The 16,641-nt window shown below is 44.5% G+C and overlaps 1 protein-coding gene across 1 annotated transcript in view; it reads left to right on the top strand.

Annotated features, from left to right (window-relative positions):
- Positions 1–16,029, top strand: part of MOGAT1 (monoacylglycerol O-acyltransferase 1) — a 32,792-nt gene extending 16,763 nt beyond the window's left edge. Inside the window, exons 4-6 of the mRNA XM_004701642.2 lie at positions 2,319–2,493; positions 3,910–4,109; positions 15,852–16,029. Coding sequence (XP_004701699.1) covers positions 2,319–2,493; positions 3,910–4,109; positions 15,852–16,006 — 530 coding nt within the window. The 3' untranslated portion in view covers positions 16,007–16,029. The remainder of the gene's footprint in view (positions 1–2,318; positions 2,494–3,909; positions 4,110–15,851) is intronic.
- Positions 16,030–16,641: the final 612 nt, after the last annotated feature.

The following is a 16,641-nucleotide window of genomic DNA, read 5'->3' on the forward strand; positions in this document are numbered from 1 at the left end:
CACTACTACCTTTCCCCCCACCTCCCCCTCTCCCATGTCCCCCCAGAAGTGTCGGTCCCTTTGTTTTCTCCTCCAGATTGTTTATCCAGCCTACTTATTTAGACAGACTGAGACATTTTCAACAAAGGAGGAGCCTGTCGGATCAGTTCAGTTGCCAGGTGGAGACAGGTTGGAGGGATGGCTTCTGAGTCTGCAGTGATACAAAAGGCTCATTGCCATAACCACAGGAGAGATGATGGGGGTTCAAGGAACCCAGTGCTGTCACAATTGAAACATAGAAGAGGGGATCAAGATGGAGAAATATTGAGAGATGAGTCGGATTTAGTGATTGATGGAGACTCATGGAGGCAGCAATAGTGGCTTCTTCTTATTGTACTTTCAGCATCCAACACAGCATCTTGTCTGTAGCTTATGGTCAAGAAATGCTTTTGAGTGAAAGAATGAGTGAGTGAGTGAGTGAGTGAGTGAGTGAGTGAGTGAGTGAGTGAGTCAGCCAGGATGGTGGCTAAGAGAGAGGAATGAATCTGCGAAGAGCTCATGTTTCTGACTTCAATGACAGAGTAAATGATGACCCAGTCACCTGGATAGTAGTTGGAAGATGGTAAAACTTGATTGAGAATGTAGGAACTTGAGTTTGGAAGCATGACCTTTGAGTTGAATTTGAGACATCCAGGTAGTGAGCTCCATTGGGCAGTTGGGGAGTTGGGCCTGCAGCCTCAGGAGGAAAGTCTCCCAGCAAGTGGATTTAGGTGAACTCAGTACACACAGGTGGTGGTTGAGTCTATGTGCATGGATGGGTTGAGAAGACAAGAGCTACAATGGAGCAGTGCCGAGCAATAGCAGTTTTAAGGGTGACCTGAAGAAAGAGAGGATCATTATGATGCAATAGATTACATGTTGAACTGCCATGTGAAAGATCAGTAATTTAAACACACCGGTGCTTCATGGGAGAAAGATGAGGCAGTCTGCTTCGGTAAAGATTTAACAGCTTCAGAAACCCTAGCAAGCAGTTGTACTCTGTCCTGCACGGTGGTGACTCATCAGTGGGTTTGAAGAAGGAGTGGCTGAAGAGGAAACTGAGAAAAGGGGACCAATGAGGTAGGAGGCAAGTAAGGAGGACCAGATGGCCAGAAACCTCCGGAGACACTTTGTCTTGTGGAGGAGCTGCTGCCAGCATATTCAGCTCCCACGGAGAGAGAGAGTGGCCGTGCCTGGAAGCCAATGCAGGTTCAAACCCGCCATGGCCGAGAAACCCGCAAAAAGTTAACATTTAATTTTCTCTAAGATAGGAGGTGTGTTACGTCTGTAACACATTCAGTTATGACGGGGGAAAAAGGATAAACTCAAGCATAGAAGAAAACACAAGAAGATGTTGAAAAGCAATTATCTCTGAAATGTAGGCCATTAGCGATTTGTATTTTCATCTGCATTTTTTGCACTCTCCACCAAGTGTCCACGTATTTAGCAACAAAGAAATCTTTAAGGTATTTTTACTTGAAAAGTCCTAATATGAAGATTGAGCAAATATGCAACTGTCTTAAATGAACCACTGGCCAAAATCAGATTAGACATTTTTTTCAGAATTGCAAGGAGAGCTGGCCAGCAACCTGTTGACCACAGTTTGTCAAATGGCTGAATAACTGAAGCACTTGTATGACAAACTCAGGCATGGAAACTAGGAATCCATATAGAATATCTGAAAACAGGCCATATTGTGTTTCGGAAGTTCCTGCTACCTCTTGAAGGATATATATACTTTTCACTCCTGGGCAAAGACCCACCAGGGTAAGGATCAAGGGCACCACTGTGACTATGTAGTTACACACTGCAGGCAACTCCAGGGGACACTTTGTACTTGGGATTTAATAGGAATGGTGTCCCGTGGAGCTGACCAGAGCACAACATGCCCCAACACGCCATGGACAGACTCCAAACCTTTAGAAGGTGCTACTTCGTAGTTCAAAGACCTAATTCCTGTTAGGTCTCACGGCTGGGAAAGATGTGGCTCTGCCAAGGTTACAAGCTTCGTACATGCCACAAACGTAAGCAGGGCAAAAAATCATAAATGTTTGCGGATCCTCTAGAACAGCAGTTCTCAACCTGTGGGTCCGACCCCTTTGGAGGTCGAACGACCCTTTCACGGGTTGCCCAATTCATAACAGTAGCAAAAATACAGTTATCAGGTAGCAATAAAATAATGTTATGGTTGGGGGGTCACCACCCCACGAGGAACTGTATGAAAGGGTCGTGGCATGAGGAAGGTTGAGAAGCACTGCACTAGATCATTATGACAGACGGTTTCTGTTTTCCTCATGAAGGCCTGGTCTCAGTCTCCAAGAAGAGCATCTCCTCCAGGCTGAGCAGAAAGGGAGGCGGGAACATTTCCGTCGTCGTCGTAGGGGGCGCTCCGGAGTTGTTGTACGCATATCCCGGAAGTTTCACCCTGTACATCCGCCAGCGGAAAGGATTTGTTAAACTGGCTTTGACCCATGGGTAAGTGGCTTTTCATTTCATCGTCTGAGTCGGGGGAGCTATGCCATTACTAAACAGACTCAAAGAGCTAAGGCATTCCTCTAGTCCTGGTGGTGCAGTGGTTTAAGCACTGGGCTGCTAGCCCAAAGGTCAGCTTAGTAAAGATTTAAAACCTCAGAAATGTGATAGAGCAATTTTACCCCGCCCAAAAGGAGAGCTGGGAGAAAGACAGGGATGGTTCTTCCCTGTCCTATAGGGGTTGCTATGAGTCAGAATTGAATGGAGAGCAGCAGAGTTTTTTGTTTGTTTATAGGCTCACTGAGATAGGAGTAGTGGTGGCGTAGTGGTTACACATTGGGCTGGGATCCTCCTGACTGGCAGTTCGAAACCACCAGCAGCTCCTTGGGAGAAACAGTTACAGTCTCTGGAACCCACGGGGGTGGGGTGGGGTGGCGATTGGGGGATTCCTGTGGGTCAGCATTAACTCAGTGACAGTGGGAGAGGGTCACTGTGAGTCAGAATTGACTTAGAGCAGTAGGCTGTTTCAGTCTTTTTAAAATTTGCTTAAAGGCTGACTTCCTCTAAATCAATTGTAAAATATCGACAGTGTGTATGGGAAGGGGATATGACCTTCCCACTAAAGCACCTTGATGCTATGGCATTAAATTTATCCTTAAAAAGAAAAAGAAAACTGATGTATGGATTGTTATCAGAGCCATAAAAGCCCCCAATAAAACGATGTATTAAAATTTTAAAAAGAATAAAATTTAAAAAGGAAAAGAAAAAATACTACAACATTTTATCTTTACAGTGTCAGCTTCTAGGCAAACAAACACCTGGCTAGAGCTATAGGTGAAGAGAAACTTCCGGGAACCTTGATTTTGTATAGAATGCAATTCTGCAAATGGTTAGACTGCTGAAAACAAAAACTCACTGCCATCGAGTCGGCTCCAGCTCATCATGACTCGAACAGCCACTCTTTCATGGGAGCACAAAGGCTGGCCTTTCTCCCTCAGAGAGGCTGGTGGATTCAAACTGCTGACCTTGCTGTTAGCAGCCCAATACGTAACCCACTAGGCCCCCAGGGCTCCTTAGTACCTGCCCAAGGATTTCAAGCATGAGGCGAGGTCCATGTCAAGGTAGCATTACAAAGAGACTTGGAGTCCCCGAGGGGTACAGGGTGGTACAAACAGCATGCCTGGTTGCTAAGCAAAAAGACTGGAGGCGTCTTCAGTCCACGGAGAGGTGCCACAGAAGAAAGGCTTGGTGATCCACTTCTGGAACAGCAGCCGTTGTTAATCCGATAGAGCACTAGATAGAGTGAACTAGGCTGGGCCGGATGGCAACTGGGTTTTAGTTCAACTGTCAGTGGGACAGACTGAAATAGGAAGTTGTTTCTCACCTGAAATTCCTGTTCTTCCCCCTATGTGTTTGCAGGGCCCATTTGGTCCCAGTGTTTTCTTTTGGTGAAAATGAACTGTTTGACCAAATCGGCGCCCGTGACCGCACCTGGATTTGGATTTTCCAGCAGAAGTTGCAGAAGTTTGTGGGCGGCATTCTGCCCCTGTTTTACGCCAGAGGGATTTTTCAGTACACTTTGGGCTTCATGCCCTACCGGAAACCCATCCACACAGTTGGTATGTACACTGAAGATCAAAGGTTTGTTCACATGGGTGAAAAGACTGTCTCGCTGATCCATTAAGCAATGTTTCCCGTTACGGGCTGAAGTGCCAAGGTAAAAGAATAGCTTTAAATAAGAACCTCCTAAGGTAATTCTGCAGATGCAACTGCGGCTTCATTTAGAGAGCCTGCCTTTTATTGATGAAGTAACTACATTTTCCATTCGAGTGGGAATTGAATACTTTCAAGTTTTCTGGAAATTAGTTTTTTATGTTAAGAGCCCGGGGGGCCTAGTGAGTTATCCTGGGCTGCTAACCACAGTACCAGCAGTTTGAACCTACGAGCTACTGCTTGGAAGAAAGATGAGGCTCTCTTTTCCCATCAAGATGTACAGTCTTGGAAACCCAAAGGGCAGTTGTACTCTGTCCTAGAGGGTTGCTACAAGTTGAAATTGGCTTGATAGTAGTGGGTGGTGGCAACGCGAGTTAAGCATTGGGATGTGAGTCCCATGGTCAGTGGTTCAAGCTTCCCTGCTGCTCTGCAGAAGACAGATGAAGCTGTCTGCTCTACTAAAAGGAGCAGTTCTGGAACCCTATGTCTGGAACCCTAAGGAGCAGTTCTACTCTGTCCTAGCAGGTCACTATGAGTCTGAAACACATTCCACTGGATGGCAGTGGAATATGTTTCTTATCATCTAAAATGAATCTACTTTGAGTCTATGCACAAATTCAAATATGTACCAGCAGGTTGTAGTAAAGAAAGTATCTGATGAACACATTATATCAAAGACCACTAACAGATGAAGAGTTCTGTATGATAGATGTCGTCCCCATGTTCACTTATGATGAGCATTGGTTTCAAAGGAACATTCTTATCATTTGCAATCTAGCTGTATTTGTGTGTAGCCTAATATTGATTCAGGTGTGGGGGGAGAGGGTGACAAGTTGTGCTAAAGGGAACAGGGGGACAAAGAAATAAGCAGCTTAAAGGGGACTGGTGAGCTGAAAATGAACAGGTGCCAGGAGCAGAATTCACCAAAACCACACCCAAGTGTTCCTTAGAATTGAGGATGGTGAGACATCATCTCACACACTTTGCACGTGTTAGCAGGAGAGACCAGTCCCCTACATGAGAAAGAATGACATGGTGGCTTGAATAATGGTCTCAAACCTGAGAACAATTGTGAAGATGGCACAAGACTGGGGAGTGTCTCATTTGATCATATACAGGGCTACCATGGCACTATAAGTCACAACACTTGACAACAACAACGGCAACATACACTTTAAATGGAACAGAGATCATAGAAATCATTCCATAGCTGGCCCATAAAATGAAATTCAAATATGGGTTTTTAATTTTTACTTCTTTATTTTCTAGGCCTTTTTCACGAGGATAAGATCTTACCACTGTCAGGTTGTAAGAGCTTTGAATTTCTTATGCAACCACCCAATGTTATTTTTTACAGCTGCATTGAACGCAGGTGGAATGTTGGTAGACTGACGGTTATTTGATAACATAGGAATACTAAGATAAGACTAAGTTTGCAATTATGTTTTTCAAGATCAGCTGGCCACATTTTGGTGGTGGAGGGACACTATTAATCATTTTTTTATTTCATTGTGCCAAGTTCTTGGTAGTTGGTATTTAGGGGGATGTAAAGAAAATTTCAAAGTGTAATTTGAAGAACTCAAAATTTAAAAGAAACCCAAGCGCATTCATGAATTGACTTCTAGATGTTGTAAGTAAGTGTATTCTATTGAGTTCAAAGACTACACAGCTCTGTGAATTTCAAAGAAGTGGTTTGTCCTTGGACACAGCCTGGTGGCTGATAGAAATGAACAGAGTCACCGAGTTTCAGTTAGTTTTAGCTACTGGAGAAGGACACACAGGTCTTCGTCTTGCTCATGTCTGCCAACATACTTCTCTTCAATGTTCAGAACAAGGGGAAATTGCATCTGCCCTCTTCTTGACTTTCATACCCATGCATACTTCTTATCTGAACTACTTGTGACAGTTGTAATTCAAACTGGGGATTTTCCAACTCGAGCATTCCTTCTATATTTATTAGTTGGCATCCAACTCCCAAGAAGTGCTTTCCTTTTCCCCCCGTGTGCAATTACCTTGAAGGACAGATACCCCGACGGGGATATCAGCTACGTTTGCACCTAGCACAGAAAGGACTCAAATCCCACCTTTTCTTAACACCAGACTCTCACTAGTTTCCTCTTAACTCCAAGCCTGCTTTCTGAGCAGGGATGTAATAGAAGGGTTGATTCCATTTCTAGTCTTAAAGTAAACTTGAGGAAATAGAAGCAACACCTTCAAGAAATCGGTCCTAATGTCACTAAATTGCACACCTGAAAAATCTTAAATTGGCACATGTTGTATATATTTTTTACCATAAGAAAAGAAAGAAAGAAGGAGAATAAATGGGCCCTTTTGCAACTGTAGACCCAACATGACCAGAAATGGTTAGTGTTCAGGCACCAGCTACGCACCAAAATTAGCACTGACCTTCAGAAGGCATTCATTTTGTATCAGCTAAAGGTACTGACGGTGGTGGCCTTGGACTGAGATGGTAGTTTCATTTATATTTACTGCACTTCTGATCTCCTGCAAATAGGAGATAGTAATCATTGTCCTCTCTTCTCTCAAAGGAGATCTCAAAGTGCAATGACTTTTCATTGAAAGGCCAGTGAGTGAAACCTACCAGCTGCCCCTAGAGAGAAAGCCACGGTCTGTTTTTGTAATGACAGCCTTGGAAACCCCATGGGGGCAGTTCCACGCTGTCCCCTGTAAGGCTCTTATGAGTTGGAATGGACTCTCTGGCCATGAATTTGTTGTTGTTTGGGGGGTAATCTTCTTTCAGGGTTAGGTGGGAAATGGGATAATATCTCCTAAAATCTCTATGGTAGGAGCGTGTGTGCTGGTATACAGAACAGAGGCTAACTGATCCCTTTGTTGAGTGCACACAAATACGTTTTGGATTTCCTGTGTAGGGATTCCCGCTAGATGCTAATCTGCATCCAATCCTGAGGCAAGAATCCGGCAAGCTCAGAAGGTGGGACACTGTGCTAAAGAGCTTCGGCGGTACCCCACAGAAAGCACCAGTGACAGAAGAGGCCAGGGCTGCGAGGCACACACCCCAGCTGCCAGGAATTGAGAAAGAGCCACTGGCAAGGATGTTACTGGGATAACGCATGAAGGTTGCATATCATTCCATGGGAAATCCTTTTCATACATGGTATAGTTTTGGAATCATGTTGTCGTTCTGTAAAACAAGGTCCTTATTCAGATCGTTAAGTCCTTGGCTCCTGCCTGAAAGATGCGAAGCTCGAAACCCCCCAGAAGCGTCCAGAGACACTTTCTGAAAGATCACAGCCATCGAAAGAAAACCCCGTGGAGCAGAGTCCTTCCCGGAGACACACGGGTCAGCAATCGCCCCCTCCTCCTCGTAGGGAATGCAAGACCCAAGAACCGAACCCAGTGCTGACACAGAGTCAAGCCAAACCCACTGCCATCACCACCTCAGTTGTGACTCATCGCCGCCCATACGGCCGAGTGGAAATGCTCTCCCTCAGGTTTCCAGGGCTGCACATCTTTATAGGAACAGACAGCCTCCTCTTCCTCCCACGGACCTTTCGGCCGTCGGTGGTTTGAACCGCTGGTCCTCAACTTAGCAACCCAATGTTTAACCTCCGATGCCACCTGGGCTCGCTTTTATTTCATTGTTGTTAGGTGCCACCAAGTCTGTTCTTCCTCCTAGCCACCCCATGTACAACAGCACGAAACACTGCCCAGTCCCACACCATCCTCACGATTGTTCTTACGTTTCAGCCCAATGGTGCAGCCATTGTGTTAGGACCGTCCTCTTAATCGCTGCCTCTCTATTTTACCAAGCATGATGTCCTTCTGCAGGAACTGGTCCCTCCTGACAACATGTCTAAAGTACGTGAGATGAATGAAGTCTTGCCCACCTTGCCTCTACGGAGCATTCTGGCTATTTATATTCCAAGACAAATGTGTTTGTTCTTCCGGAAGCCCATGGTACTTTCAGTATTATTCTCCTTCACTATAATTCACATGCATGGATTCTTCCTCAGTCTGCCTTATCCAGGGTCCAACTTTCATGCGCATATGAGGCAACTGAAAATAACCTGATGCTCGAGTGACCCTATGGGGGGTTTCTGAGACTCCATCTTTACCAGCCTCCTCTTTCTTGCAAAGAGCTGCTGGTGGGTTTGAATAACCAACCTCGTGGTTAGCAATCCACTGCCAAACTTACACACAGCCAGGGCTCCTTAAATGAAGTACAGAACTACAGAAATTGGAACACGACTGCTGTGTGAGGAATTAAGACGGAATGTTAGCTGCAACTTGGAAAATGGAACAAATGAGCGTGCCAACTGTCAAAAGTGGCAAAACAGAAACAGAAGCTGTGGTTCCGGATGCCTCGGGCCCAACAAGTAGGCGTGGGTTTCGGGACGAGCAGTGCTGTGTCCAGGAGCAGCCGCTGCAGCTCTTCCCTCCTTTGTGTTGTGGGAAGGATTGTGAGCAGCTTACAACACATGTAGTCTTCCAGATTTGGCAGTGAGTTTGTTGTTATAAACATTTTTTCTTTTCTTTAGTAGTTAAATATTTGTGTGTGTATGTGTGTGTGTGTGTGTGCCTGATGTGTGTTTGTGTGTGGAGGGGTGTGGTGTTTGTGTGTGTGGTATGTGGTGTGTGTATAGTTTTTATGTGTGTGTGGTATGTGGTGTGTGTAGTGTTTGTGTGTGTGTGGTGTGTGTGGTGTGTGTGGCGTGTGGGAGTGTAAGTGTGTGGTGCGTGCATGTGTGTGTGGAGTGTGCATGTGTGGTGTGAGTGTGTGCATGTGTGTGTGGAGTGTGCATGTGTGGTGTGAGTGTGTGCATGTGTGTGGTGTGAGGGTATGTGGTGTTTGTGTGTGTGTCTGCGTGTGTGTGCGGTGAGTTCTGGTATCCTAGGACTCCGAGGAGCCTCTCAGAATATCCTTATTTGCAGTGTCTCAGTACAGAACCATTCACTGTAGTTTTTTAAATTGTTGTGGCATTTTGATGATTTTATCAACACATAAGGGTTACAAATGAGCTGTCCATTAACTTCTTTTGCTGTGCAGCCTGGCGTTGGAATTGGTGACTTGGATGTTTCGATCAGTGGATGTAGTGCTGGAAGAGCTCAGTAGTCTATGCCAAGAAGTTTGGAAGATACATATCTGCCTAGTTGACAGGAGAGATGTGTATATATCTACATCACCTTTCCAATCCAGCACAATGTGGAAATTATCAAATAATAGCATTAATATTACTTCTAAGTCAATTTTGCTGCAGATCATTCAAAACAGTTGCAATAGAACACCGATAAGGAACTGTCAGAAATTCAAGCCAGATTTATAAGAGGATGTGCAACTAAGGCTATAGCATTGCTGATGTCAGGTGATGAAAAGCAGAGAATGCCAGGAAGGTATTTACATGGGTATTATTGACAACACAAAGGCATTCGACTGTGTGGCTCTTAAAGATTATAGATAACATGGTCAAGAGTGGGAATTTCAGAACTCTTAATTATACTTATGCAGAATCTAGACATAGATCAAGAGGTGATTTTTTAACAGAATAAGGAGATACTAGGTGGCATAAAATCAGGAAAGATATGCATCCGTGTTATAATCTTTCACCATACTTAGTCTGCATGCTAAGCAAATAATCTCTACATAAAGAACATACCGTCAGGATTGGAGGAAGAGTAATTAATATCAAATGGCATATAAAAGAGATGAGGACTTGACACCCTTGATGAAGATTAACATCTACAGCTTTCAGTGTGGATTTCACCTCAACCTATAGATCATGAAAATCCACGTAACCAGCCGAGTCAACAGCACTATGATAAATGGAGAAGTCAAAGTTGTTGAGTGTCTTATTTTGCTGGGATCCGCAATCAATTCTCAAGAAATCAACCCACAATCAAGAAATCAAATGATGTAGGACATTGCGAAAATCTGCTGCAGGGGTCTCTTCAAAGTATTCAGAAGCTCAGAGGTCACTTTGCGGTACAAGGAAGACCAGAGACTATTTGATGCCTTTGAATTAAGGTGCTGGAGAAGAATATTGAAAGTACTATGGAGGCCTGGTGGAATAGTGGTTGGGCCACTAACTGCAAGGTCAGCAGTTCTAAGCCACCAGCCTCTCTTCAGGAGAGAGACAGACTTTCTATGCCTATAAAGAGTTATAGTCTCAGAAACTCACAGGGGCCATTTTACCCTGTCCTTCAGGGTAACTATGAGTTGGCCTTGACACAATGGCATTGAGGTGGGTTGGTTTTTTTTGTTTGTTTTTTTATGGACTGCCGGACGAACAAGTAAATGTATCTTGGAAGAAGTACGGTCAGAATGTTCCGTAGAAGTGAAGCTGATGCGACTTTGTTTCATGTATTTTGGACATGCTGTCAGGAGAGAGCCGGCCCTGGAAAAGGACGTTGTAATTGGCAGTCATTAAAAAAAAAAAAGAGGAAGCCCTTCAATGTAATGAACCGACACAGTAGCTGCAGCAATGGGCTCAGATATAGCAATGCGAGGATGGTACAGGACCAAGCAGTGTTGTGCTCTGTTGTGTAGGCTGTCTCTGTGACACAGAGCAGTTCTAGGTGGATCATTCTATTTGATGCTCACAACAGTCGGTTGGATATTGCCCATATAGTTCCTAACTCGCTGTCTCAGAAGAGGGCCTGGAGGCTTTATACTGGGAGTAAGAGCTACAGTGTCACGAGTACGTGTAAGGCACTAGATCCTGGTGTGAACCAAAGCCCTAAAAATTGAATGATGGGTCTAAGAAAACAGGGCTAATTTGCCACAGAGATTAGGATTTGAAGCAAGATGAGGGCCCTGACATCCAGTACTCCAATTCTCTGTGCTCTCTTCTGTCCTCCTCGCTTCTACGGAAGGTGAAGGGACAATGACACGTAGCACAAAGGGGGTGGATGCCTCCAGTCCTCATCTCCATGCCTTTAGCTCAAGCCCGTCCCTGAGAGAGTTGTCTTTCTGACATGGTTCCTGAGACTTTTCCCTTAGACTAATTAGTCTCTTTGTGTTTCATTGTTTTCATATGTAAAACAGAGATGATAACTGCCTCATTAAAGTTTTCTAAAGATTCAAATGAATGGCCTCTCCTAAGACTGTTGGTGAATAATTGCTATGTTTCCAATATAGGTCCAATTTAGCCTGACAGTGGCTATTGGAATTGAGCTCACCATCACGCATGGATTAGGCTGCTAACCACAAGGTCAGCAGTTTGAAACAACTAGGCACTCCATGGGAGAAAGATGAGGCTCTTGTAAAGATTTATAGCCTCAGAAACCCACACCGGGGTCAGTAGTTCTACTCAGTCCTCTAGGGTCAAAATGAGTTGGAATCAACTAGATGGCAGTGAGTTTGGTCTTGGTTGGTGTGTTAAGCTGTGTTCTCTAGAGCAACAAAACTAGTGACAAGTATACATAGAATTGTATATCAAGAAAGTGGTTCACACAGTTGTAGATGTGATTCGGTCCAGTCTAGTTCAAGTCCATGGGTCAGATGGAGGCTCTTCCTGACTCCTGTAGTGCTAGGGCTTGTGAACCAAGAAGCACGAAGATGAACCATGAAGCAGGAAGCCCACAGGCTGGTGGAGGCTGAGGCAGATGAATCCAGGGTCAGCAAGTGTGGCTTCAGGGTGCAGAGTCTAATAAATCCAAGATCGGCAGTCAATATGGGAAGCCACTGATACCTCCCAGGGTTGGCAGGCAATATGGTGAGTTGATGAGCCGGCTGAGAGATCTGGACCAGCAAGATGGAGGAGAAGGAAACTTTCTCAAGGAAGTTTGCTTAAACAGGAGTAGGTCATACTCATGAAGAATTTTATCAATATTAATTTTCAATGTTATCGAGACTGTCACTTGATCAAAAGGGTGGTTACTACACCTTATTCATAAGGTTTTCAGTGGCTAACTCCTCAAAAGTGGGAAGCCTATTTCTTCTTTCGTCTATTCTTAGTCTGGAAACTCTGCCGAAATCTATTCACTTTGGGTGAACCTGCTAGTTAGAAATGCCCGTGACAGGGCTTCCAACATCACAGCAACACACAAGCCACCACAGTACGATAAAACTGACAGGCAAGTGGTGGATCCCCTTTCCATACTTATTCAATCTGTATGCTGAGCAAAGAACCAAAGAAACTGGGCTATATGAAGAAGAGCACGGAATCATGATTGGAGGAAGACTTGTCAACAACCTTTGGTATGCAGATGCCACATCCGTGCTGCTGAAAGTGAAGAGGACTGGAAGCACTTGCTGATAAAGAGCAAGGATTTAAGCCTGCAATATACATTACAATTTAATGTAAAGAAGACCAAAATCCTCACAACTGGACCAATAAGTAACATCATAATAAATAGAGGAAGGAATGAGGATTTCATCTTGTTCAGATCCAAAGCAAATTCTCATGGAAGCAGCAGTCAAGAGATCAAAGGACATGTTGCACTGCGGAAATCTACTGCACAAGACTTCTCTAAGGTGTAGAAAAGCAAGGATGTTACTTTGAGGACCAAGGTGCCCCTAGCCCAAGCCATGGCATTTTCAGTTGCCTCATATCGTGAAAGTTGGATGTTGAAAACAGAAGACTGAAGAATCGATGCATTTGCATTATGATGCTGGTGAAGAATAGTGAAAGTATATGGACTACCAAAAGAACAAACAAGTCTATCTTAGAAGTACAGCCAGAATCCTCCTTAGAAGCAAGGGCTGTAAGGCTTCATCTTAAGTACTTTGGACACGTTATCAGGAAAGATGGGTCTCTGGAGAAGGACATCATGCTTGGTCAAGTAGAGGGCGGTGAATAGGAAGATGACCCTTGACAAGATGGGTTGACACAGTGGCTACAACAATGGGCTCAAAGAACAATTGTGAGGAGGCAAGGACAGACAGTGTTGCACTCTGTTTTATAGGGTCCCTATGAGATGGAACCAACTGGATGACACTTAACAACAACCAGTCCACCCTAATCATCTCATACTTGCTTAGCTGCTCACAGAAGATCTTGTCATGGCATTGATTATATTATATTCGATCACATCATGGGAGAGTCCTGGCGCAGCCAAGTTAACACAAAATTCAACTATCAGAGCTTGAGTTCTTTAGTGAGTGTGATCAAGATGAGCCAGTTATTGTTTTACTATTGTTTTATTGTCTTACTAACCCTAAGAAGCAATTGAGTTATGTTTTAAAAAATTATTATTATTATTGAATCTATTTTGGCCACTATCTTTCAGTTTGTCATACTATGATGGCTTGCATATTGTTATTATGCTGAAAGCTATATCATCATATTTCAAACCCAATGAGGCCAAAAGGCGCAGGCAAAAAGCTACCCTGGAGTCGATTCTGACTGATAGGGACCTGTAAGACAGGGATGAACTGTACCTGTGGGTTTCTGAGACTGTTTACAAGACGGAACGCCCCATTTTGAGGTTAGCAGCCCAGCGCATAACCCCCATGCCATCAGGGCTCCTTCAGTGTTGCCTCCTAGTCATGTAGATCCACCCCTACCCACCCACCCCCCCCATAAGAAACAACAACAACCAAGTTCAGAGCTGGAAGGAAGCTTCAACATCATCCAGTTCTTTTTTTTGGTTTTTTTAATATATATAAATATTAGAAAATTAAGGCCAGAGAGGACTGTGTTAGTCTAGTTGACTAAAGACTCACCCCAGTCCAGATTGAGTCCATAAGCCCAATATTAGCCCATATGTCTGATTCCAATCTATAAATTCCTCTTCAGACTCACGCAACACGTGTAATGATGCCGAATGCAGGAAGATCACAGACCAGTGGGTGGAAAGTCTTGTGAATTCAGTGGCTCTGGAAGCATCTGAGCGCTGGTGTGGGTTTCGACGTGGCTCCTCCAGCTCCAGGGCTCTGGCTCCATCAGCGTAGCTCCATCTGACTTGTCCACAGGAATGTCTTGCAGAAAGAGTCTGTGTCCCACCTCCAGGGAGAAAGACAGGAGTCCCCAGAATCCTCAGGAGAGGGCCATGCCCACACAGAGGCCTCATTGGCTGTGACCTGATTGGCAGGCTAGACTCCACCCCCTTCACAAGTTGACAGATTAAGTAACTGCCATAAGGATGTTCCTTGCTCAATGTACTTTCTGGAGGATCTAACACTAGACTCCATCTGCCCTGGTACTTTTTGTGCTCCACCTGCTCCCAGTTGCACCCTATAACCACATTGAGCTCTCCTGCCTCATCCGTCCAACCACCCCTGACACCACAATGGTTTTGTTATATTTCTGCACGTAGAATTACAAAGGGCTAGTATCTATGAGTGTTAAATATACTTTTGACATCCAAGATACCAAAGCAAACTACTCACGTGAATCAAACAAGAAGCAGTTTTGCTACCTGTGGGGCCATTGGCCACATTTTCAACCCCTAGCTTTCAGTCACAGCATCAAACCAGCAGAGGGAAAAGTGAGTAGCAGAGAGGACCTAGGAGGGCAGGTGCTAAAGTTAAATATATCTTTGTAGGTGCAAACGTGGAACACACGTGAGACTGAGGTTATTTATCATGTTAAATGCCATTTTAAATGCATGCAGAAGTGATTAGCTTTGTTTTTCTAAGTTTCCTGTGTTGATGGATTTTACAATTCTAAAGGTAAAGCACAAATGCACCCTTGTAGAAAATTCATGTAATGCAGATGAGGCAACCATTGTTACTAGTTTGCTACCTCTCTATCTAGACTTCCACTTGCTGATAAATGCTTACATAGAAACGAAGACATATAAGGATTTTTGCATATATAGGACCACACTATCATTTTTGTAGCTTTCTTGTTTCACATAACCATCTCTTTTGAGCTAACTCTACAGATGTAGGTGTATGTACACACATATTTTTTTTTTTAAAGCTACTGCCTAGAAAAATTAATCGGGCTCTTCAGTGGGCAATAAGTCTATGTCAGTGAGGGAAGAGAAGCTCAGAGTAGGGGTGAGAACAGTGGTACAATTCAGTGTGTAACCAAAGTCACTCGATTTTACATGCAGACTCTTGAATCGGTTCATGCTGTGCCGGCCATATTCTTGACAACAACGCAACCATTATAATCTAAAGAGAGAAATGACAGCCTGAGATCTGGTCAAAGGAAGAATGCTCCTTGGTTTGTTTGTAATTCTTGCAGTGAGACTTCTTGTGGGCTTTCTGTGTCTGCCAATCGCAGTGGAACCCTGCGAGGAGGCACTTCTCTAGAAATGGAGATTCTCACGCACACAGACCCACACATTTTGCTACTGAGAAGGGCATGCGAAGAGCTGGTGTGGGTGCCACACGATTCCAGGATTTCACAGGTGGTGATAATAGGCCGCTGTGGTCTGGCTGTCCGCTGTGGCCGAGGGAGAAGGCTGGTGGTGTCCACACGCAGCCATGTCCACACACGCACAGCTGCAGGCAGCACAGTGGCTAATTGGACTGCCAGTCAAAACCACCAGGGCACCGAGAGCCCAGAGTCTGCCCAGAAGAAAAGTTCTTCACTCTGTAAGCCAACTGGGGTGGTTTGACCACTGCGGGCGGCCAGTAAAATAAAGACAGGATCCCAAGAGCCGGCCTGCGCGCATGCTGATTGGCAGAGCTTTCCAGAGCTGCCAGTTAAAGGTTGTTGTCTGGGTGGAGAGGTTTTGGCTTCCCTCGAATGATGCATTCTCTATTTTTGCAGTTGGCCGCCCAATCCCAGTTCATCAGACTCTGCACCCAACCCGCCAGCAGATTGAGGAGTTGCATCAGACTTATTTGGAAGAGCTCTCGAAGTTGTTTGAGGAGCACAAAGGAAAATATGGCATCCCAGAACACCAAAAACTCATTTTTAAATGATCACATGGTCCAAAGAGCTGCCGGTGGACGGAACAACCTTGCAATAGGAGAATAAATATTTTCAACCCGTTTTTTTGGTTGGTTGTTTGTCCACTGATGGTGGCATCCAGTTTATAACTGAAAACGATTATGTTCTGTGGCAAATAAAAAATACACCCGCAGATGATTATTAGAGCCTGCTGGAAAGGACATGACCATTTTGAGTAATAGTCCTCCTTTAAGAAGGCACATGTTTCCAATTACGCGTGAACGACCTTAAAAGTAACGGCTTCAAACCGAATTTGATCTTTTTAGGAAACTTCACCAGGTCTCAGATGGTGTCCTCAGTAACCATGGCAGCTGGTGCTCAACACAGCTGGACCATTTAGGAGCCAGGAAGTAAGATAATTTGCCGTAGAGAGCTAGAGGAGATCATTTCTCTCTCTTTGTGTTTTTGCTTGAACAGACCATTTGGTGGGAGAAAATCTCATTTTAATACTTAGCAAAGTTTATGCTCTGGGTCATGCCAATCAATCTGTTTTAAAACAACAGTGCCTCAGGGTTCAGTGTAGCAATAATGAAACTCATAACCTTCCTCTAGTTCTTAAACGCTTCCTCCCCCTTCCCCTCGCGCCCGCCCCCCACCCCCACTATCA

This window comes from Echinops telfairi, unplaced genomic scaffold (assembly GCF_000313985.2).
Source record: "Echinops telfairi isolate 266 unplaced genomic scaffold, ASM31398v2 ScPeMD7_3;HRSCAF=10, whole genome shotgun sequence".
Lineage (NCBI taxonomy): Eukaryota > Metazoa > Chordata > Mammalia > Afrosoricida > Tenrecidae > Echinops > Echinops telfairi.